At 43.2% G+C, this 20798-nt stretch overlaps 4 protein-coding genes across 11 annotated transcripts in view; 3 read left to right on the plus strand and 1 right to left on the minus strand.

Annotated features, from left to right (window-relative positions):
- Positions 1-143: 143 nt before the first annotated feature.
- On the plus strand, positions 144-7283 carry Nedd8 (NEDD8 ubiquitin like modifier). Its single transcript, XM_015492177.2, has 4 exons — positions 144-298; positions 5548-5595; positions 5748-5830; positions 6922-7283. The coding sequence occupies exons 1-4, from the start codon at positions 281-283 to the stop codon at positions 7016-7018; spliced, it is 246 nt and encodes an 81-aa protein (XP_015347663.1). The 5' UTR covers positions 144-280; the 3' UTR covers positions 7019-7283.
- A 139-nt stretch (positions 7284-7422) lies between these two features.
- Mdp1 (magnesium dependent phosphatase 1) lies at positions 7423-12016 on the plus strand. 2 transcript variants are annotated; one of them, XR_007345843.1, is made up of 8 exons: positions 7423-8437; positions 8550-8610; positions 8683-8793; positions 9139-9246; positions 9335-9420; positions 9601-9763; positions 11760-11909; positions 11979-12016. XR_007345843.1 is itself a non-coding variant. In XM_015492164.2 (6 exons), the coding sequence occupies exons 1-6, from the start codon at positions 8401-8403 to the stop codon at positions 9631-9633; spliced, it is 477 nt and encodes a 158-aa protein (XP_015347650.1). In that variant the 5' UTR covers positions 7423-8400; the 3' UTR covers positions 9634-9763. The 2 variants fall into 2 exon arrangements, 1 of the variants encoding a protein (XP_015347650.1); XM_015492164.2 differs by lacking the exons at positions 11760-11909; positions 11979-12016 and having other exon boundaries at positions 9335-9461.
- Positions 9815-13805, plus strand: Chmp4a (charged multivesicular body protein 4A). Its single transcript, XM_015492144.2, has 6 exons — positions 9815-10292; positions 11760-11909; positions 11996-12173; positions 12670-12784; positions 12953-13088; positions 13502-13805. The coding sequence occupies exons 1-6, from the start codon at positions 10148-10150 to the stop codon at positions 13555-13557; spliced, it is 780 nt and encodes a 259-aa protein (XP_015347630.1). The 5' UTR covers positions 9815-10147; the 3' UTR covers positions 13558-13805.
- A 767-nt stretch (positions 13806-14572) lies between these two features.
- Positions 14573-20798, minus strand: part of Tssk4 (testis specific serine kinase 4) — a 14833-nt gene continuing 8607 nt past the window's right edge. For 3 of the 7 annotated variants that reach the window (XR_007345848.1, XR_007345846.1, XR_007345845.1), the window contains one exon: positions 14573-14918. Coding sequence is in view for 1 of the 7 variants with exons in the window: in XM_015492199.2 (XP_015347685.1) it covers positions 14660-14845; positions 15267-15660; positions 16025-16239; positions 16589-16810 (1017 nt within the window). In the remaining 6 variants the exon portion in view is untranslated. Of the gene's footprint in view, positions 14919-15266; positions 15908-16024; positions 17163-20798 lie in introns of those variants that run through there. The other 4 variants (XR_007345847.1, XR_007345844.1, XM_015492199.2 and 1 more) reach the window with 3 other exon arrangements.

The following is a 20798-nucleotide window of genomic DNA, read 5'->3' on the forward strand; positions in this document are numbered from 1 at the left end:
TCCGCTAGCCTTGACTCCTTAAGAATTCTCAGAATTAGGAAAGCGTCATTTCTGCTACACTTAATCCGGCTGCGTTATTTTATTTACAACGCAACTGAAACGAAGCGCGGGAGCATTCGTGAGCCTTTCGGAAACCCTGTAGAAACTGGGGGGGGGTGTGGCCAGAGGGTGACCCGGAAGCAGAAGTGACTCCCACAAGCGGAGTGTTAGGAAGCGTCGGCGGCGACCGTAGCGGGAGAAGCAGCAATTTATCTGTTTGCAGCCACAATCTGGGAAGAAGATGCTAATTAAAGTGAAGGTGGGAGCACTTCCACGCTTGCCAAGACTCAGTGGTACTGGGCTGGCCGCTGCATCTTACGGGAAAAGCGGGGAAGGAAAACCACGCCTTATCTGGAGAGTGCTGACAGCCTCGGGGCTCAGCGCGAGGGGTCATGGGAAATAGGGGGACCCCGGTGGGCTTTGAGAGCTGGAGGCTGGCCCCGCCTGACGACCCTAGGGTCTCGCTTCATTCGAACCCGCTCTGTCTAGAGAAAGTCTAGCGGCAGCTTGCCACCCCTATCCCCGGATTCTTGAGAAAAGCTCTGCCCTCCATTCTTCATGCCCAGGTTATCTGCTGCTCGCAGCCCCTAATGTAGGCTATCTCCAAGCACAGTGCTGAAACATTAGCTTGGGAAAACTGGAGGTCTCCCAAAGGCTGTAGACTATAAGCCTTTGCTGGTGATTGCCGAGATGTGTGTAAGCCGTTCTTGAGGAGCTGGGATTCAGTCGTCTTTTGCTTTTCTGAGCTGTGTATCGCTTTCTTGACTGAGGCAGGTAGTTACGGTTTCTTAGTTCTTGGTACTAGCTGTCTTCCTTATTTTCATCTCTCATCTCCTGTGGTAGTTCTTCACCAATTTTTAACTCCTCTTATTTTCTCTTTTGTACTTTTAGCCAGAGACACAAAAAAAAAAAAAAAAAAAAAAAAAACCTGCAATTGACACAGTTCAACACTAGTTTGCCTTTTTATAGCTTAGTAATTCTGTCCTTATTTCATCAGCTTATTAGCATGTTTACAATATGTCATAGCCATTCTTTTTTTTTAATTTTTTAAATTGTAGATAGACACAATACCTTTATTTTATTTATTTTTATGTGGTGCTGAGGATCGAACCCAGGGCCTTGTATGTGTTAGGCCAGCGTTCTACCGCTGAGCCCCAGCCCCCGTCATAGCCATTCTTAAGCTTCTCTTCTAGTCCTTCCAAATTATCTCTTGCCAGAGAGCATGTTGAAAATCATTGTTTTTCAGACTTTTTAGAAACCTAAAATCAACTCTGTGGGTCGCAAGCACCATTAAAAAAAGAAAAGATCAAGGTATACTGCTGGATAAGGGTATTGTTTTGTGAAGCTTGTTTTCATTTTTTTATATATATATTACACGCATGTGTTACTATTCATATGTGTTTCTTAGTCCTTCACTGTCACAATTTTTAGAAGCACTAAGGATGAATGCTCATGCTTTTTCATGTCCTCCTAGTCCAAAGAAGAGGGTTATTACTATTCTTTTGTTAAACGTTTTTTCATTTTTTTAAAATGTCAACCCACACTAAGAAGTTTTAATATTAAACACAAACAACTTTCTGTGAGTGATACCTTCTGATATTTTTAGTTCTAAGTTTGTTTCATTATCCACTGGTGGGTTAAGACCTACAGTTTAAAAACTACTGTGTTCCAAATGGACTTCTCAAACTTCAAAGTGCATTAGAATAGCCAGGGAGTCTTGCTGAAATGCTGATTATGATTCTGTGGGACTAGGATGGAGTATGAGAGTCTTCTAGCAGGAAATGATGATTGCTGTTTATCTGAAGACTATACTTTGATTATCAAGGTTGTAGATTTTACCTTTTTTTAAATCCATTTTTACAGTCATTTAAAATTTCCAGTCTCTTTCCCTGCCACACTTTGCCTTCTGTTTCCTATCAGATCTCTGTCCTCCATCTCTTTTTTGTTTACTTCATTCTTTATATATTAAACACATGAGAGCAATTTGTTCGATATTAATTACTATGTAAATGATAGCTTTTGTGGGGGTTCCTTTGTGAATTATCCACCTTTCAATTGTTGTTTCTGTGTAACTGAAGTCAGTAACCGGTTAACTGACTTCATCCATATCTTTCTGTAATCCTTTACAATTAAATCCTTCCTGATTTAAATCTTATAACCTAATCTCCGTGATCCTAATTTAAGCACATCATCTTCTATCATAAGTCATCTTCTCTAGGACCCATTTCGTATGTTAATACCCTTGATTTATCACGTATCTGGAACACAATTCTTTAGAATCATTTCTCTTCTATAGTACTTCATTTTTCATATGAAACCAATTTATGCATTATTTTTCTTTCCCATCACATTACTTTCCTGCAGGTCTGGGGTTCATTAACATATATCCTTAGCTGGGTGTTGTGATGCACACCTATAATCTCAGCTACTTAGGCGGCAGAGGCAGAAGGATTGAAAGATTGAGGCCAGCCTCAGCAACTTAATGAGTCCCTGTATCAAAATAAAATTTTAAAAAGGGATGGGGATGTAGCTCAGTTGTAGAGCGTCCCTGGGTTCAATCCCCAGTACAAAAAAAACACCAACAAAAAAACCCCCAAAGCCTTAAATCCTTGTTTCTCTGTGAAAGTTCTATTTTCTTACTTCCATTCCTTCTTTAAAGTGTATAGTCTAAACCAAGACATGGTGTACCAAAACCATAGTGTACAGAGGTCTTCTTTAAGCTTCTTTTGATCATATTGTTCCCTAACCACACATCTGGCATTGGTTTCCCTGTTGTAGATTACTCTGGCAGCTGTGTTTACTAATCTTAACTTGTTTTCTCATTCATTTCTCATCCATGTTGTCTTAATATAATAAAATTATNAAAAAAAAAAAAAAAAAAAGATAAATAAAATGTACAGTTTTTAAGGGTTCAGTTCAGTGAATTTTTAACAGTAATATAAACCCATGTAACTACAAGCTTTAAAACATTTTCATCCCTTTCCCCCACCCCAGAAAGTTCTGTACTTTAGTTTTGCTTGTTTTAGAACTTCATATAATAGAATGATACGGTACAGATAGATAATTTTTTTTTTTTCTTATTGGAGACAGGGTTACTATATTCCCTAGGCCAGGCTGAAACTCTCAATCCTGCCAACCTCCCACATAGCTGGGATTACAGGCATATGTCACCATGCCTGGCCAATATATAATTGTTGTGTCTAGATTCTTTCAGTATTATATCTATTGTAATGTGTATCTACAATTTGTTCCTTTTTAATACTGAATAGTATTCCATTAGATAATTATATCATAGTTGTTTATCCATTCTTCTGTTGATAGGCATTTGGGTTGTTTCCAGTTTCTGGCTATTATGAATAAGACTTCTGTAAACATTGTTATACAAGTCTTTTTGTGGATAAATGTTTTCATTTCCTTTGGATAAATACCTAGGAATAGAATTACTCGGCCATGTGGTAGGTATATATAACTTTGAAAAGAAACTGCCAAACAATTCTCCAAAGTGTTGCACTGTTTTGCCTTCCCACCTGCAATATCTGAACATTTCACTTTCTCTGAACCCTTGCCAGTTTCTACTGATCTCATTTCTTAGCTATTCTTGTGGGCATGTTACCTCATTCAGGTTACATTGATCGTTAATTTTCACTCACCATAGCATTTTGTCATAGTCTCTTGTATTTGGACAGTAATATTCAATATGGCACTTCTTTGTGTGCTGGTTTGTTCTTTTTTTGTGTCTTAATTGTTTCTTGGCTGTAAAATCTCCACTTTAAGAAGCCTGGATCACAGCTGGGTGTGGTGCTGCATGCCTAGAATCCCAGTGACTTGGGAGTTTGAATTAAGAGGATTGCCAGTTTGAGGCCAGCCTCAGCATCTTACTGAGGCCCTAAACAACTTGGCAAGATCATGTCTCAAAATAAAAAATTAAAAGGTCTGGTGATGTGGCTCAGTGGGAGAGTGCCTCTGGGTTCAATCCCTGTTACCCAAAAATAAATAAATAAATAAAAGGGGCTGGGGATATAGCTTAATGGTAGAGTGTCCCTGGGTTCTCCCCCCCGTACCCCACCCCCACAATATTAACTAGTATTTATGTGATAAAGGAATATAATTTTATAAAAAATTTAAACAGAGATAAAGGGAGAGTTACCCTTGATAAAGCCTTCTCTCAAACCACCGCCCTTTTTAAAAAATAATCACAATTAAGAGGGGTGTGTATATTTCTAATTCTTTTTTTTGTGCATATACATGTGTCTGCATATAGAAAATGTTATGTAATTATACATTCTTTAAAGAATTATACATCATTTATGGGGTTGGGGTTGTGGCTCAGCAGTATAGTGCTCGCCTAGCATGAATTAGGCACTGATTCAATCCTTAGCACCACATAAAAATAAAAGGTATATGTCCCCCTAAAACTAAAAAATAAATTTAAAAAAAATCTTTAATAAAAAAGAATTATACATCATTTAGATATTTCCTTATTATATAATGTATAATTGTATAGCTGTACCATTGTTTAATTTTTTGTGTTTTTTATTAGTGCAAATCATTTATACATAATAGTGGGGTTTATTTTGACACATTGATAAATGCATATAACATGATTTGCTCCATTTCAATCCCCTGTACTTCCCCTTTCTCTGACAGTTTTCTTATAACAGGTTTTACTAGGCTGTTTCTAGTGATATGCTTTCACAAATGTCACTGCAATAAACCTTACATGTGCCTCTGGATACATGCCCAAATTTTTCCTCCAAGTTGGTAACCTAGAAATGTAATTAATTGAAGAGTCTTTACATAGCCAGATTGATGACAAATACATAGATGTGATTCTTGCAACTCAGGAGGCTGAGGAAGGAGGGTCAGGTTTGAGACCAGCCTCGGCAACTTATCCAGACCCTGTCTCAAAGATAAAAAGGCTGGGGATGTAACTTAGTGGTAATGCACCTTTGGATTCAATCCCCAGCATCAAAAAATTAAATTTAATTTTAAAATTAAAAAGGGTAGGAGATGTGACTCAGTGGTAGTTGCCCCTGGTTTAAATTTCCAGTACCACACACATACCAAAAGAGAGAGAGAAAAAAATAAAGGACTTTCTGGTATCCTAGAGAAGTCTTTGAAATATCTGAAAGGTGACTTCTAGTGTTGATATTTATTCTGGAGCAGTCTTTCTGACTTGAAGGAATACTTAGAATACCTCTCATTCTTGTATCATCCAATAAAAAACAAAACAATATTCTTACTGATTTGGATTGTGGAGGGGACAGAGGGAGATGGCTTGTGGAAACAGGAGGATCTAATGGTTCACAGAATCTTGCCCTACCAAAGTCATCCACAGCCTAAAACTGTTTGATAATACAGTTATGATCAAAGCCTTCTGATTCTCCAAAGCAACCTTGCTGAGAATGTCCATCTCTTAGAAGTCAACAGAGAATAGGACAGTCTGTTTTACCTAGAAGATAAATTATATTTTGGATTATAGGACTTATAATAACATTTGCCTTTCAGACGCTGACTGGAAAGGAAATTGAGATTGATATTGAACCCACAGACAAGGTGATGTATGCCCAACACCCTTCTCCTTGCCTGTGTCTTTGAGTGTGCTTATGAACTTAGTCCATTTGCTGTCATGCTATCTGTATAGTTCTTGTTCTTCCCATTTCCATGGTTCTTTCCTCAAGCAGCCTCTGACTACTTGCTCTCTAAAGGTGGAGCGAATCAAGGAGCGTGTCGAAGAGAAAGAGGGAATTCCCCCACAACAGCAGCGGCTCATCTACAGTGGCAAACAGATGTGAGTTTGGAGGGAAAGTTAGGGTAAAGTGATGTTATGTGAAAAGGAAGTGGGGACAAGTGCTTGAGATGGGTCAGGCCTGCCTCTTTCTTGCGCTCTCTCTCTCTCTCTTTTTTTTTTTTTTTGGTAGTTGTAGATGGATATGGTACCTTTAACCTTTATTTTATTTTTTTTATCTTTATGTGGTGCTGAGGATCGAACCCAGGCCTCACACATGCTAGGCAAGCACTCTACCACTGAGCTACAATCCCAGCCCTTCTTTTTTTAATTATTTTTTTGGTGCCTTGAACCCTTTGGCGGTTTGATAAAGCTTATAGAGTACTTCTCAGGACAGAGAAATTTTTTTAGTATAGAATAAAATATGTGGAATTAGAAAGGAAACTAATTATATTGAACTACAGTTATCAAATTATGAAAACAAATGTGGTATAATAACATGTGCTTCTTTAATAATAAATAAGATCTAGTAGTGGGTCTAATAACTGCTGTAATTTTGAAATATTTTCAAGATACCTGCAAACATTGTAATATGATATGGACATATCTAATTTCTGTTGTTAACAAGTTACTTACATTGCCAATGCTACTATGAGTTTTTATACTTTTTTTTTCCTATTTTCAAAATTAAAAGAAATAGTTAGAGGTTAGTAAAAATAAAGGTTGAATTTTTTCTCATTCAAGTTCACAGACTTCCCAGAGAGAACCATGAAACCCAGATTAAGAAACCTTGTTCTAGCTGGGCATACTGGCTCAGCCTGTAATACTAATAACTCAGGAGGCTGAGGCAGGAGGATCGTAAATTTGAGACCAGCATCAGCAATTTAATGAGACCCTAAGCAACTTAGTGAGATCCTGTCTTAAAAAGACTGAGGATGTAGCTCATTGCCCTTGGGTTCAATCCCCAGTATCAATAAACAAACAAACTTTTTGGGCTGTGGATGTAGAGGATGTAACTTAGCAGCTTAAGGATATAACACTAGTTTAGCATGCTTGAAGCCTTGGGTTTGATCCCCAGCATGACCCCCCCAAAAAAGAGAGAGAGAACACCTATTCCAGACGGTATTTCTAATGCTTCTTTTGCCCCTCTGTAGGAATGATGAGAAGACAGCAGCTGATTACAAGATTCTAGGTGGTTCAGTTCTCCACCTGGTGTTGGCTCTGAGAGGAGGAGATAGTCTCAGGCAGTGACGGACCTTCCTTCCAGTTCACCTCCTTATGCTGTTGCTCATAATGAGGCATCATATATCCTGTCACTCTCTGGGACACCAGAGCCACTCCCCCCTCCCCTGGATGCCTAGTTTTGTGTGTGGTGGGAGAATATGAGGACCCCAGGATGCAATGTTCCTGGCCCAAAGGGCCCCTGCTGGCTATTGGATTTTAATTTGCAGTCCTGTGTGCTTCCCTCTTATGGCTGTGTCCCTAGTTGTCAATAAAATTTCCTGGCCTCCTGTAATCTTTTTCTGTTGCACAAATGTGACTGAAATAAAAACAGACCCAATGATAACTATTTACACTAGGTTTAAGGAGCAGTACCATGAAGAGCTGGTGCCCTTAGAGGGATTATCACACTCTAGGAAAGCCCACTCAGGTGTATGTTGGTGAGGCTGGTTCATGAGAGCCACTTCTTGCCACCTATTTCCAACTCCATGTAAGTGACTTTGTGTTGGTGGAAATTCGCCCTGATAGGAATAATTATAGAAACTGGCATGTTAGTTCCTTTCCACAACCTGGTTGTTGCACATCTGTTAACATACTACTGAAGTGAATAGTAGTAGCCAGGAGAAAAGGTTTTCTCACACTGTGGCTCTGACTCTACATTTGTACCTAGTTGGAGAAAGCCTGAAGGGCTTTACAGACCTTACATTCTTTTTGTTTATTTATTTATGTTTTAGATGAGCCTCTAAAAGTGAGCCTCTTGCTTCAGCCACCTGAATAGCTAGAACTCTAGGCGTGCACCACTGTACGTGGCAACAGACACTACACCCTTCTCCTTGCCTGTGTCTTTGAGTGTGCCTATGAACTTAGTCCAATATCTGTATAGTTATTGTTCTTCCCATTTCCATGGTTCTATCCTCAAGCAGTCTCTGACTACTTGCTCTCTAAAGGTGGAACGAATCAAGAAGCTCTGCGACAGCCAAAGACTCTGAGTTAGAAACTATCAATAGGCCAATGTAGAGAAAGGTTGAGAAGGAGTGATAAGCTGGGATGGGATATTCAGTCTCGGTAAGGTAAAAGGGCTGGTGTTTTTAGAAGAAAGGATTTCCCTTCCTTGGCTTCTCTAGTGAAAACTGGTTGGAGTGAAAAAGTTAAGGGGAAGATGCCTGTGGCCAGTGCCTTAGACGGATCCCACCCCTATATCTCCGGTCACTTTGGTGCGGGGCTGCAGGCCTTTCCCCGTGCCGCAGCAGAAGGCGCTCTTGCGCTATCGCCATACTGGCTGCGGGAGCTCAGCGACGCTCTAGTCTCTTTTCTCTGTGGCATCCCGGCGGCTTCTTTGGCCTCTGCAGTATTGCGGGTTTTCCGGCAGGGGAGAAAACGCAAACTTGGCACGCAGCCTCCGGGACCGAGGCATGGCACGGCTCCCGAAGCTCGCAGTCTTTGATCTGGGTGAGGAACGGGCAGGAATAGTTTCGTAGGGCATGCTCCTTTTCCCTCGCCAGCGGTAAGCCGACTCCTTGCGCACCCCAAGGCTGAACCTCCCTCGCTCTTCCTCTCGTAGATTACACGCTGTGGCCTTTTTGGGTCGACACGCACGTAGACCCCCCATTCCACAAGAGCAGGTGAGGCAGGGTATCGGAGGACTAGGCGAGTTGCGACGCCGCCGGAGCTGAGTGTTTTCTCATCCTCTCTAGTGATGGAACTGTCCGGGATAGTCGGGGCCAGAACATTCGGTTGTACCCGGAGGTGTCTAAGGTCCTAGAACGGTTACAGGACCTTGGGGTGCCCGTCGCAGCGGCTTCCCGGTAAGAAGAGGGAGTAACAACAATCCCTGTAAATGCTGAAGGATGCATGCACGGGGAAACATTTCACATAACCGCTTGAGTACTAAAATTTAGGGGGTGCAAATTTCAGATTATGTGCATATTTTTCCTAATTGTACATCCTCCTGTGCATTTTGGTTACTAAACGTGGGCTAACCGCCAGCTATGGTCAAACAGAAGTCTGTGGAGTTGAATGAGGGCAGAGGAAGCCTAGCCTTCCTGGAAAAACAGCAAAGTGGTTTCCCCCTGGTTATATTTAACTTTGCTTGCAGTTCTTCAAGACTTGGCCTTTCACTCTCCTATCCCATCTATTATACCTTTCTGCAGGACAGGTGAGATAGAAGGGGCGAACCAACTACTGGAGCTCTTTGACCTTGTTAGATATTTTGCTCATCGGGAAATTTATCCGGGCAGCAAAGTCACACACTTTGAGAGGTAGGTGGAAATAAGGGTAGGAGCCAGCAGGGAGAGTACCAGAGAGGCCAAGATTCCAGCTTGGTTACCCCTGCTCTTTCTTGCACAGGTTGCAGCAGAAGACTGGGGTTTCTTTCGCCCAGATGATCTTCTTCGATGATGAGAAGCGAAATATTGTAGATGTTGGTAAACTGGGTATGAGCAATGAGGAGAGCCATTTGGGGAATGAGAAGAAAGTAAGAAAGTGTTCCTAAGAGGGTATTAGGTAGTTATGTGCAGGGTGGATGGTCTGCATGACAGGTGACACCCACAAAAGGTGAGTAATAATGGAAAGGCCTAAAAAAGCTGATGAAATGTGACTTATTTTCCTTATAGGTGTTCTCTGCATTCACATTCAGAATGGAATGAGTCTTCAAACCCTAGCCCAAGGGTTAGAAACATTCACTAACTCTTAAGCTGGGCACTGAGGTCCAGCCCTGAGGATGAGCCTCATTTGAAGCCTAAAATGGAAAGGAAACGGAGAAGGCATTTTTTTCAGGTGCATTTGCAATTTATTAAAGTGTATCTATGTGTGGGTTGTTTTTATTTTTCTAGTGTGTGAACTGGGGCTGGTTGTCGACCTGAGGTGCCCAGAGTGGAGTGTGAGACAGGTTCTGCCATATAGATTGTGGCAGCCCAAAGGTTGTGACTCCTTCATTCTGGAACCCATCCCCACGCCATTTACTGAGGGGCCTGAAGAATTTTCCCACTACCCCAATGGTGGGTGCTATTATGCTGTACGTTCCCTTCCACGGAACAAAACCAGTTTTAGAAACAAAACCAGTTGTAGTAGAAAGTGAAGCGGCCGCTTTAAGAGGAGCGCGTCAACCTGGGGATGGTGGCCCTGGTCACATGACAGCAGTGGTCTCCTTTGCGCTTGTTGATGATGTCGCCGCGGCGCCTTAAGGAGGGATTGGCCAAGGCCGGCCTACTCTCCAGGAGCGAGGCGGAAGTGCGGGGCACGCGGAGGGGCGGAGGCGGGAGAGGCGAGGACGCAATGAGTGGGCTCGGCAGACTCTTCGGGAGGGGTGAGATTGGGCCGCCTAGAGATGCTGGTCGGAGTGGGGGGTGGGGGCGACCGCGGCGCCCCGCCGGGGAAAAACCTCAGGAGTCAGGCGGACCGAAGACACCGGCCCGAGTTGAAGCCAGACTCATCTCTGGTGCCAATAGGCCCCGCCTAGTCTGGGCGCCTTGCTCCCTCCCGCTTGTCTTCCAGGATCCCTAAGTCTTGAGCTTGTGGTCAGAGAGAGGGGACGTGAGTGGAGAGCATGGCGACTGAGCTGGTTCCCACCGCACAGGCTGGGGGTTACTAATTTCCAGCAGCCTCTATCCAGTCCTTTCCAAAATACTGATGGTTACTTAGCTGGGCAGTCGAGACCTAAGGTGAAAGACTACCTTCTGGAAGCTCATGTCAAGGGGAACACAGGCCATTTGTGTAGTATAGCAACTCAATAATAGACATTCCTAAAACACTAGGGAAGCACAGAAGTAGGTGTCGGCGGTGTTCCACCAGGCTAGCAGTTTGCTATGTGGAGTACTCCAGAAGTGGTAACAAGCATCACAAAACATAGGCAGGAGAGAGATATATGGGGGAAAAGTTTTGCCTGCCGCAGTGTACGTGATTAGAAGAGGAGAGAAAAGTAAAGGGAAGGCCTTCGGTCTCCCTAGAAAGTTTTGGATTTTGTCCTGTAGGTAATGGAGAGTAGGGAAGGATTTTGCCCAGAGAAAGGTATCAGATTTCTATTTGGGAAAATGAGTGTTGTATAGAAGATGAAGGGAGAAACTATTCTTTTTTTCCCTCTAGCCTTTTGTACTTCATTTAGTTTGATATTGTGGGATTAGGATCTTTGGCATCTCCTAGGACAGCAAATGAAAATAGTGGTTGTTAAAAGTGACTGGAGGGGCTGGGGCTGAGGCTCAGTGGTAGAGCGCTTGCTTAGCATGTGTGAGGCACTGGATTCAATCCTCAACACTACATAAAAATAAATAAATAAAGGTATTTAAAAAAAAGTGACTGGAGTCAGTTGAGTGCAGTGGTGTAGGCTTGTAGTCCTAGCTACTCAAGAGGCCGAAGCAGGAAGATCGTAAGTTCCAGGCTAGCTTTGACAACTTAAACCCTGTCTTGAAATAAAAAATAAAAAGAGCTGGGGATCTAGCTCAGTGGTACAGCACTCTGAGCTCAATCCCCAGTACCGCCAAAAGGGGTGGTGGTAGCTGGAAATTACTTCAAAGAGCAAAAAGAGTATTGGCTTTCAAAGTCATTGTGCCACATTTTGGATTCCTACTAAACTTCTTCTTGTGATTTTAGACAAAAAAATAAAAAATAACACCTTTGTGCCTGTTTTCAGATTTTTAAAGTGAAGATAGTATACTCATTGTAGAGAATCATTTATAGATTAAGAGTCAAGTGCCTGGCACATACTGTGCACTCAACAATTGGTGGGTAATATTTGTCTTTTACACAACATGGGTCTGTGTTGCACTGGACTCTTCAGGGAAGAAGGAAAAGGGGCCAACCCCTGAAGAAGCAATACAGAAACTGAAGGAGACTGAGAAGATACTGATCAAAAAACAGGAGTTTCTGGAACAGAAGATTCAGCAGGAGCTACAAACAGCCAAGAAGCATGGGACCAAGAACAAAAGAGGTAATAAGGGAAAGGAGCCACTGGGGAGGGCCCAGGTGGGAATCGGGTATTTCTGACTCTGATGTTCAGGATGTGGGCTGGGTCAGCTGCCCTGCAGGCTTTGCGGAGAAAGAAAAGATTGGAACAGCAGCTGGCACAAACCGATGGAACATTATCCACCCTGGAGTTTCAGCGTGAAGCGATTGAGAATGCCACCACCAATGCAGAAGTGCTTCGTACTATGGAGGTTGCTGCTCAAGGCATGAAAAAAGCCTACCAGGACATGTAGGTACGGGGCAGAGGAGGAGAGTACCTATACACTGGGAAGGATGGTTTGGGATTATACTTTCAAGGTTTTTTTGGTTTTGGTAACACTGGGGATTGAACTCAGGACCTTCCACATGCGAGGCAAGCACTTTACCACAGAGCTACACCCACAACTTAACACTTTCAACTTTAAAGCCTTTCAGAATATGAACTTGTGTAAACTTGTGATAAGAAGACCTGTCTGCCTCCTTGATTCCTTCAAGAAAAATCCTGTTGCTGGGCCATTCATTCTAGGGAGAAAAGATGATTTCTTTAATTTTTAAAGATCATTAGCACAGCCTGTACTTTCCATTGTGGCTTTTTGCTGTTCCTTGGCCCAGACTTGATTCTACCTTTTTTCCTGCCATCAATTTATTAGTATGAGGCCACAAGACAGAAGGGTTTCATTCATGTGATATAAGGAATTTGGGGTAGGGGTCTTGCCTGATTTCTTCACTGTACATCTTGTTCTCAGGGACATTGACAAGGTGGATGAATTGATGGCTGATATCACAGAACAACAGGAACTGGCCCAGCAGATCTCAGATGCCATTTCTCGGCCTGTGGGCTTTGGAGATGATGTGGATGAGGTAATGGGGGGTGAGGGGTCAGGGACTATTAGAGAAGCTGAGACTGGCCAGAATGAATGCCCAAGAGAAGCTCTTGGGGCAGATTTGGAAGGGAATTTCAAAAGTGATCTGTTTGAAAGTTGAAATTTCTTTTCTTGGTCTTTAACTTTTTTGTCATCCCATATCCAGGATGAATTATTGGAAGAGCTAGAGGAACTAGAGCAGGAGAAATTGGCCCAGGAGTTGTTAAATGTGGGCAATGAGGAAGAAGAACCCCCAGTCAAATTGCCTAGTGTACCTTCTACACATCTGCCTGCAGGGCCAGGTAACCAGGACTATTTGTTGTCTGGAAGACTTGATGATGTGGGGAGATATGGGGTAAGACTGTTCCCCATCCATCCTGCCACATATGCAGGTTGTTGACTGTGTAATAGCATGACTAAAAGGGAGTGTGGATGAAATCCAGAATCCAACCTGTGCTCCACTCAGTGGAGTACTGCAAGCTGTGTACCCTGCTTTAGGGATGCAAATGCTGGGAACAAAAGGAAGCTTTTTCTAATTTGCATTAAGGTGCTGTGGGAATGAGTAGCAGCCTCAAAAGCAGGACTACACACCTTTAGGTTCTTTGCTGGGGAGACACACTTCAGTAGGCTCCAGGGTTCACAGTAGGGCATAGCTAGAAGTTACTGAGGCTTTAACATTTCTCCTTTCTTTTTCTGGGTGTCCTTGTCCTCAAAGCTCCCAAAGAGGATGAAGATGAAGAATTAAAACAGTTGGCTGAGTGGGTATCCTGAGTCTGGGTTTGTCCTCCTCCTGCTGCCTTCATTGGTCCCTTTTCCTTAAGTGCCAAATGCCAAGCTAAAGAAGCACAGCTTTTTTGGGAGGTCTTGCTGATGTGGTAGTATGCCTGTATGAGAAAGGGACCTGTTGCCCTTCCATCCCTGGCTGAACGCTGAAGGATCTTGCTGCAGGGACCCCTGGGCTCCATTCTCTTTGATAGCAGTTACAGTGCCCTTGTTATCAATAAAATTGGGTAGATGGATCACCAGTGTCTATACTCTCTCACGTACACTTGAAACTCTTCTCTGTCTTAAAGCTGTTTTAAGCACTGAACATGTGAACAATGAGTCATGAGAAGGGGTTGGAACATAGAACAAATGGGTGTTTCTAAATCTCAACATGTATTCTAGGGAAATAACTTTACCTTTGAAGTTGGTTTATCCTAAAGGTGCCTAGTGTTGAGGGTAAGCAAACTTCCATGGAGCCATCTCTAGTGTTAACTGCTTTTCTCAGTCATGACTTCCCCATTTTCCTTTGCAAAGCACATTTCAAGGACAGGGAGGGAGAATACAGGGATAGATAGAGCAAGTAGCTTTCCTTTATCTAGAACTCACTAGTTCTTAGCTTTCATAACGAGAAGACTTGGTGTGACTTGAAGACTCTTGTCACTTCTATGTCTGGGAGCAACAGTACAAGGAGTCCTGACTACCTGGTATTATTTCAATAGTAGTTAAGGTGGCACTGAAGGAAGGAGGAGCCAAAGTACTAAATATGGCCTAATACTCATTTGTGAAAGAACATACAATGCTATCATTTTGGACTATAGATAGGCAGAACTATAAAGTAGAGCTTTTGTCCCACTTCTTGAACATTAAGTGCATACTTAATTGGGTATTAATCTTGAGTATCTGACACCCCCCCACACAAACACACCCACCACCCCCATGAACTGCATCGAATTATTGTTGACCTACACAAGTGTCAAGATTACTGGTTACAGGATCTGGCCAGAAAATCCACCCTAACTGATGAAACTGTCAGAATTAGATTTATTTTTGGTATAAAAGCCCCAGACCCTCCTACTTTGCTCCTCTCAGCACCTTGCCTTAGTTGTTTTCAGCTCCTGACTTCCAAAGACTGGCGACGACGATTACTGTTGTCGGGGTACTGGCACACAGCCTCAAGTAACCTGATCTCATATGTGGGTTGCTCAGGCTGGAATTTGACCACCCAGGGATCCTTGAGGATGTCCAGGATGGTGGCACGCTTGGTAGCTGGGCGTAGCATCCAGAGGACCAGGTTCTATGGCAGAGGAGAGAGAGGTCTTGGCTGAGCTTGCCCCCCATTGTGCCACACAGGCAATGAGCAGTTGGACCTAAGAAAGAAGCAAGATAGCCCATCACACCACTCTGGTGAAAGGGGGTATAGCCCTGCTTTTATGCTAGAGAGCCAGACATTTTCTGCAAGAGAAGGGAAGAATTGGGGTAGGATGGGGGAATCTCTTGCATAATCCCCTTCTGGCCTAAAGGAATAGAAGCTGGAACCACTTTATCAAGCATCTGTTTGGAGCCCAGTGGTAGACCCTTTAAGCCCTCCCCACTATATATTTAAGAGTGTGAGATAACCCAGTTGGAAGAGCCTTCTCCCCAGGATTGGAAGGCCTAGGTTCACTCTTCCCTGTGGGTCATCCCTAAGGCCTCAGCCCTCCTGGGGGAGCCAGCACCTTGCACTCCTGGGAGACGGTGCAGTTAGATGGGAAAGTGACCTCCTTCTGAGTCTCTTTCAGCAGCTTCTTGAGATTGGTGTCATCAAAGGGCAGATGGGCGACCATTAGAGTGTAGAGGATGATGCCCATGCTCCAGGTGTCAGACAGGAAAGGATTGTAGGGCAAGCCTAGCAAGATCTCCGGGCAGGCATAAGCAAAGCTGCCACAGTAGGTCTGGCTGAGGTGGGAAAATAAGTTCACTTGGCGGTAAGAAGAGCTACTACGCACAGGCTGGTTGGAAGGCACCATCTTGGAGAAGCCGAAGTCCGATATCTTCACATTCTCCCGCTTGTCCAGCAACAGGTTCTCCAACTTTAAATCCCTACTAGCAGCAGAAAGGCTGGGGGTCAGGCTGGGGAGAGGGCTTAGTATTAGACTGGGAGCTGAAGGGCCAGGGGTCAGAGGCTAGAGATGAGGAGAGGCAAAGTGGGAGGTATAGACCATTATGGGAGCACAAGGTAGTAAGGAAGGCCATGGAGCTGTGAGCAGAGCCTAAAGGAAGAGAGAGAGGATGGTACCTCAGGACCACTGGGAGTGTGAATACAGTGGGTACTTTACAAATATCCTTGACCAGTGATTAACAGAATGGATGAATGGGCCTAGATGTTGAGGAGAGGTTAAGGGAAGGAAAAAAAAAAAAAGAGCAGCAAATGGGTGATATGCATAAAACCCCCTTGGGATCCCAAAGGCCGCAGTCTGGGTGGCTATGCCCTCACCGGTGCACGATGCCCTTGCTGTGCAGGTAGGCGATACCCAGGGTCAGCTGGGAGAACCACTTGCCAGCAAGGGGCTCAGAGCAGGCCCCAAAGCGCTGGATCCATTCAAGAACATCACCACCTTGAGCCAGCTCCAAAACGATGTACACTCGTGATGTTGTCTCAATGGCCTGATAGAAGTTGATGAGGTACTTGTGCCGCAAGACTTTCATTACCTGACCCCAGAAGAGGGAACCATCAAACCTGGGAAAGGAGAACCCTGCCTATACTCCCAACCCTCTCCTACCTTCCTGCTGCAACTTACTTAGAACTCCACAACAGAATCAATCCCTCAACTCCAGAGCACTGGTGGACTGTGAGTAAACCCTATTTTGCATTTTTACTTACTGGGAGGCTGGAGGCAAGTGGGCAGATGGGAAAGAGTTTGAATATATATTAAGGAATTTTCCCAGTTGCTTAGATGTTCAGATCTGATTTGGGGGTTTGGGGCTCTACCTGCTCCTAGTCATACCCCTTTTAAGAAATCTCAAGTCATTTAGTTATGAGTTTCCAGCCCTTTCTGACCTGTATCTCGCGGGGCAGGAACTTGTTAAGATAGTCTTCAGAGGCCTTCTTCTTTGAGATGATCTTGACAGCCACCATGACCTTCTGCTTTGTGTAGTAAGCCTCATACACAGTCCCATAGGAGCCATTGCCTATGACCTTGCCCACCTCATAACCATACTCTTCCATGACAGAGCGATAGGCTGCGGTGGGTGGTGCTGACTCCATGGTGTCTCCCTTCATGATTTTGGGTTTGCTTAAAGTAAGGAGTTTTGCTACTTAAGATGCCTCTGTCTATTCAGAGGCCAACACCTTGAGCCATTGATGGCTAAGGGACCAAAATCAAGTTGAGACTTTGAATGCTTGCATATATAGTCACACAAGTCTGGGATGCTGGGCTCAATCCTCCACTAAGAACTTGGAGTGGGAAAGAACAGAGAAGCAATTCTTTTTGTCTCCACTGGCTGTTGTTACTTCTTCCGTTACGGAACTTCCTAAGATCCCAAGTTCTGTACACATCACAATCCACTTTCTATCCATGATCACTGGCCACAAAGCTTGAGAATGTGTGGTTTGGAACATATTCATTCATAAAGGGAGACTCCCCATTACTTCAGATTTACTGAGCACTTTCTATGAACACTAAATTAATCAATAAGGTCAAGAGCAACCCTATGTACCTAGACTTTATAATTCAGCAAGACATACACGAGCATATTATGAAGAACTACTAGGTGTTAAAGCTCATTCCAGGATTTTTTTTTTTTTTTTAAATCGGGAATTGTACACAGGGGGCTTAACCACTAAGCCATATCCTCAGCACCCCCCACCCACCGCTGTGTTTCTAAATTTTATTTTACAGATAGGATCTCACTGATTTTCCGAGGCTGGCTTTGAACACCTAATCCTCCTGCCTCAGCCTCCTGAATTGCTGGGATTATAGGCCTGCACCACCATGTCTCGCTCATTCTAGAAACTTGACACTGAAAGGCATTCTTGCTTTTCAGGACCCTAAATTTTCTAGTTTTCTTCTCATGCTTCTGGTCATTCCTTCCACAGGAGCCTCATCTATCTTTTTTTTCCCCCTCACAGTGCTGAGGGTTGCACCCAAGGCTTTGTACATATTAGGCAAACAATCTACCACTGAGCTACAGCTCCTCCATCTATTCCTTAATCGTATCCCAAGCCCAATTATCTCAGATCTCCACTTCCTTTCTTAAGGATCTCATCCCCTCCCAAGGCTTCAATTACCACGTTTATGCTGACTGCTCCTAATCTCATCTGCACCTCAGATATCTCTGTGGTTTTGGATACAGTGCCCACTTGCCTACTAGACATCACAGATATCAGGCACCTCAAACTCATCATGCACAAAACTGAACTTCTTATTTTCATCTCTGACTTTTCCTTTCTGTAAGTTCTACACTAGTTGTCTTTAGACACACAAGTGTCATCCCAGATTCCCCTGCTGCTTTGGTCCCTACATCCAATCTATCACCAAGTCCTGTCACTCAAACCTCCTAAATATATCAACAATGTACTCATGGTTCTCCAAGTCCACCATTCCTCCCTTACTTCAAGCCTCAATCATTCAACTGATTATCCTAGCAAGTCTCTGCTCCCCTAAGTCTGTCTATTCACTGAAGTCCATGGGATAAATCTGATTTTCTTCCCATTTAGAACAATTCAATGTCTTCTTATTCACCTCGGGATTGTTTCTTTTCTTTCTTTCTTTTTTTTTCCATTTGGCTTTAAGATAAACCTGCCCACTTCTCCAACTTTTATTTTTGGTACTGCATACTAAGGATTAAACCTAGGGATGCTTTACTACTGAGTTATATCCTCAGTCCTTTTTATTTTTGAGACAGGGTCTCACTATGTTGCTGAGACTGGCCTCAAACTTTCCTTCCTTAGTCTCCCAAGTCACTCGATTAAAGACATGCACACCTCACTTAGTGCTCCAACTTTCATCTTTTAATGCACACATAACAATGTGCCAACCAAACAGAACTGCTTTTCCATCTTTGTTCTGTTTGCCTGGAAAACTCCTATTCTTCTTTCACTAAGTTTGGGATTTTTTTTTTTGGTCTTGCTTAGTGGTAGTGGGTGGAGGTTGAAGTCCAGAGCCTTGTGTATGCTTGGCAGGACAATTCCCACTGCCCTTTCCTAATGAGATAGGTTCACTAAGTTGCCCAGGTTGGTCTCAAACTACTGTCTCAGCCTCCTGACCAGCTGTGACTATGGTGTGGAGCTGTTTTTAGGAAGCCTTTATTGACAGCTCAAGGTTAAGTTAGTTCTGGGTACGCTCACAGCTCTGATACTTTCACTGTCACAGCACCCAAAGAGTATGCAAAACTGATTTTCTTGTTTGTATCTCCTATGAGGCTAAGCAGGAAGTCCGGTGATGCAAAGAAAGTTGAAGTCAGAGGTTTGAAAAGAATGAATTGTAGAGAATGGAAAGGACCTGGTTTAGAAATGAACAGTGACTGGTTAGCAATGAAAGTCCAAGCGAGGCTGGAAAATAAAACTTAGAGACATACAATGTTGAGATTCTTTTAGCATCTTAGCTGTAGGTGCTTGAATACTGGTGGATAATTCAATCTAAGATTACAGTTTTGTTTGGCAACTAAAATGAAATAATGGTAGAGGCACCAAGAGCACAGGCAAGAATGTGGTCACAATAATGGAATGTGGAATCTACACTATATAGGTAAGGAAGACAAGCTAGAAACAGACCAAAAGGGCAGAAGGATAGGTTGCAGGTCTCAGTGGAATGGAAGAACAAGTTTGGTGGAAATGACAGTGAGGAGGACAGGAGGCTGTAGTCCCAGGTTCTTTGGATTTAAGATGGGAGGGGTGGACAGGAAAGAGCAAGGATTTAGTCTCATGTCTTCCATCCCCCAAAACAAAACAAAAAGAACAGATTATGCCACAGGCTACTGGTAAAATTCCCCTACTGACAGTCTGACCCTGCTGGCAGTATAGTTCCAAAGTTCTGCTGGAAGTCAGCTCTACATCCTCAATCTATCAAGGAACACCAATGGTAAGAAAGCCTGTCTTTTGCTCCCACAAAACTGGTCCCTGGATAGATAGGTACCTTAGTGATAGCTCTAGTCCCTCACATGTTTAGGGAGTAAAACAGTTCACTCAAGGAGCATGTATTAAGCTGCCTAGTATATATGAAAACATTGCTAGATCCTGAAGATACAAAAACAGATATATCAGTCTCCTTTGAGGAGTTAGCAATTAACAAGGGATTTTATATAAATAAAATGACGGTACAGAGAGATGAATTGCTATGAACAAACCTGGAAGGAGAGAGGAAAGAAGGCTTTATAGAGATGGTGTTGTTTGTACTGCCCCCCAAAAAAAGTTCTCCAGGCAGGTAAATAGGAAATGGTAGATTGGGCAGTCTATGTAGGAAGAACAATATGAGGCCTGCAGGCTTGAGAGAACACCATGTTCAGGATTTGAACTCAAGTACAGGACAGAACTCCAGAAAGGGACTATACCTTAAGAAATTCTTTCCCTCCCTCCCTCCCTTCCCCTTAAGAAATTCTTTCTTTCTTTCTCTCTCTCTCTCTTTTCTTTCTTATCTATCTATCTAATCTCAGAACTAGAATACAGGTCTGAGAGGGTTCATATGTTAAGCTATTTACACTTTATCTCATATACTCAGGGTCAAATCTTGTTGTGCATCAAGATTGGAGCTTGTTCAAAAAAATAAAAAAGCTGACATACAGCAAGCCCTCCCCTGAGATACAGATTTTTAAAGATCCTTCCAGTAGCAGTGTGAAAAATGATCCAAGGGAGAGTGACCACACTAACAAGATGGCTGTTACAGTAACTGAGGTGAGAGAGGATGGAGCTCTTTCCAAAGAAATGGTGGAAAGCAAGTATTGGAAGATATTTGGGCAATAAGTAGAGGGAATTTAATGACACTGATATTTGGGAGAATTGAGATCAAGGTCCTATTTCTGGTTTCAGACACCAGGTAGTTGTGATGATTTCAACTGGACCAATGGTGAATGCCCATAATCCTAGTTGTCAGGAGGCTGAGGCAGGAGGATCATGAGTTCAAAGCCAGCCTCAGCAACTTATCAAGGCCTTAAGCAACTCAGGGAGACCCTGTAGCAAAATAAGGTATTTAAAAAAGATTATTTCCAAGTTACTGTAAGTTGCTTTTTTTTAGGGGGGGGGGGGGGTCGGGTATCTGGTGCTTTGATCAACT

The sequence above is a fragment of the Marmota marmota genome, unplaced genomic scaffold, assembly GCF_001458135.2.
Source record: "Marmota marmota marmota unplaced genomic scaffold, marMar, whole genome shotgun sequence".
Classification (NCBI taxonomy): Eukaryota; Metazoa; Chordata; class Mammalia; order Rodentia; family Sciuridae; genus Marmota; species Marmota marmota.

Coding starts and splice junctions, on each gene's coding strand:
- Chmp4a (XM_015492144.2), top strand. CDS start 10,148: ATGATGTCGCCGCGGCGCCTTAAGGAGGGATTGGCCAAGGCCGGCCTA. Junction 12,785..12,952: donor TTGGAGATGATGTGGATGAG/GTAATGGGGGGT, acceptor TCCCATATCCAG/GATGAATTATTGGAAGAGCT. Junction 13,089..13,501: donor ACATCTGCCTGCAGGGCCAG/GTAACCAGGACT, acceptor TTGTCCTCAAAG/CTCCCAAAGAGGATGAAGAT.
- Mdp1 (XM_015492164.2), top strand. CDS start 8,401: ATGGCACGGCTCCCGAAGCTCGCAGTCTTTGATCTGG. Junction 8,794..9,138: donor CCCGTCGCAGCGGCTTCCCG/GTAAGAAGAGGG, acceptor ACCTTTCTGCAG/GACAGGTGAGATAGAAGGGG. Junction 9,462..9,600: donor ATTTGGGGAATGAGAAGAAA/GTAAGAAAGTGT, acceptor TTTTCCTTATAG/GTGTTCTCTGCATTCACATT.
- Nedd8 (XM_015492177.2), top strand. Junction 5,596..5,747: donor ATATTGAACCCACAGACAAG/GTGATGTATGCC, acceptor TGCTCTCTAAAG/GTGGAGCGAATCAAGGAGCG. Junction 5,831..6,921: donor ATCTACAGTGGCAAACAGAT/GTGAGTTTGGAG, acceptor GCCCCTCTGTAG/GAATGATGAGAAGACAGCAG.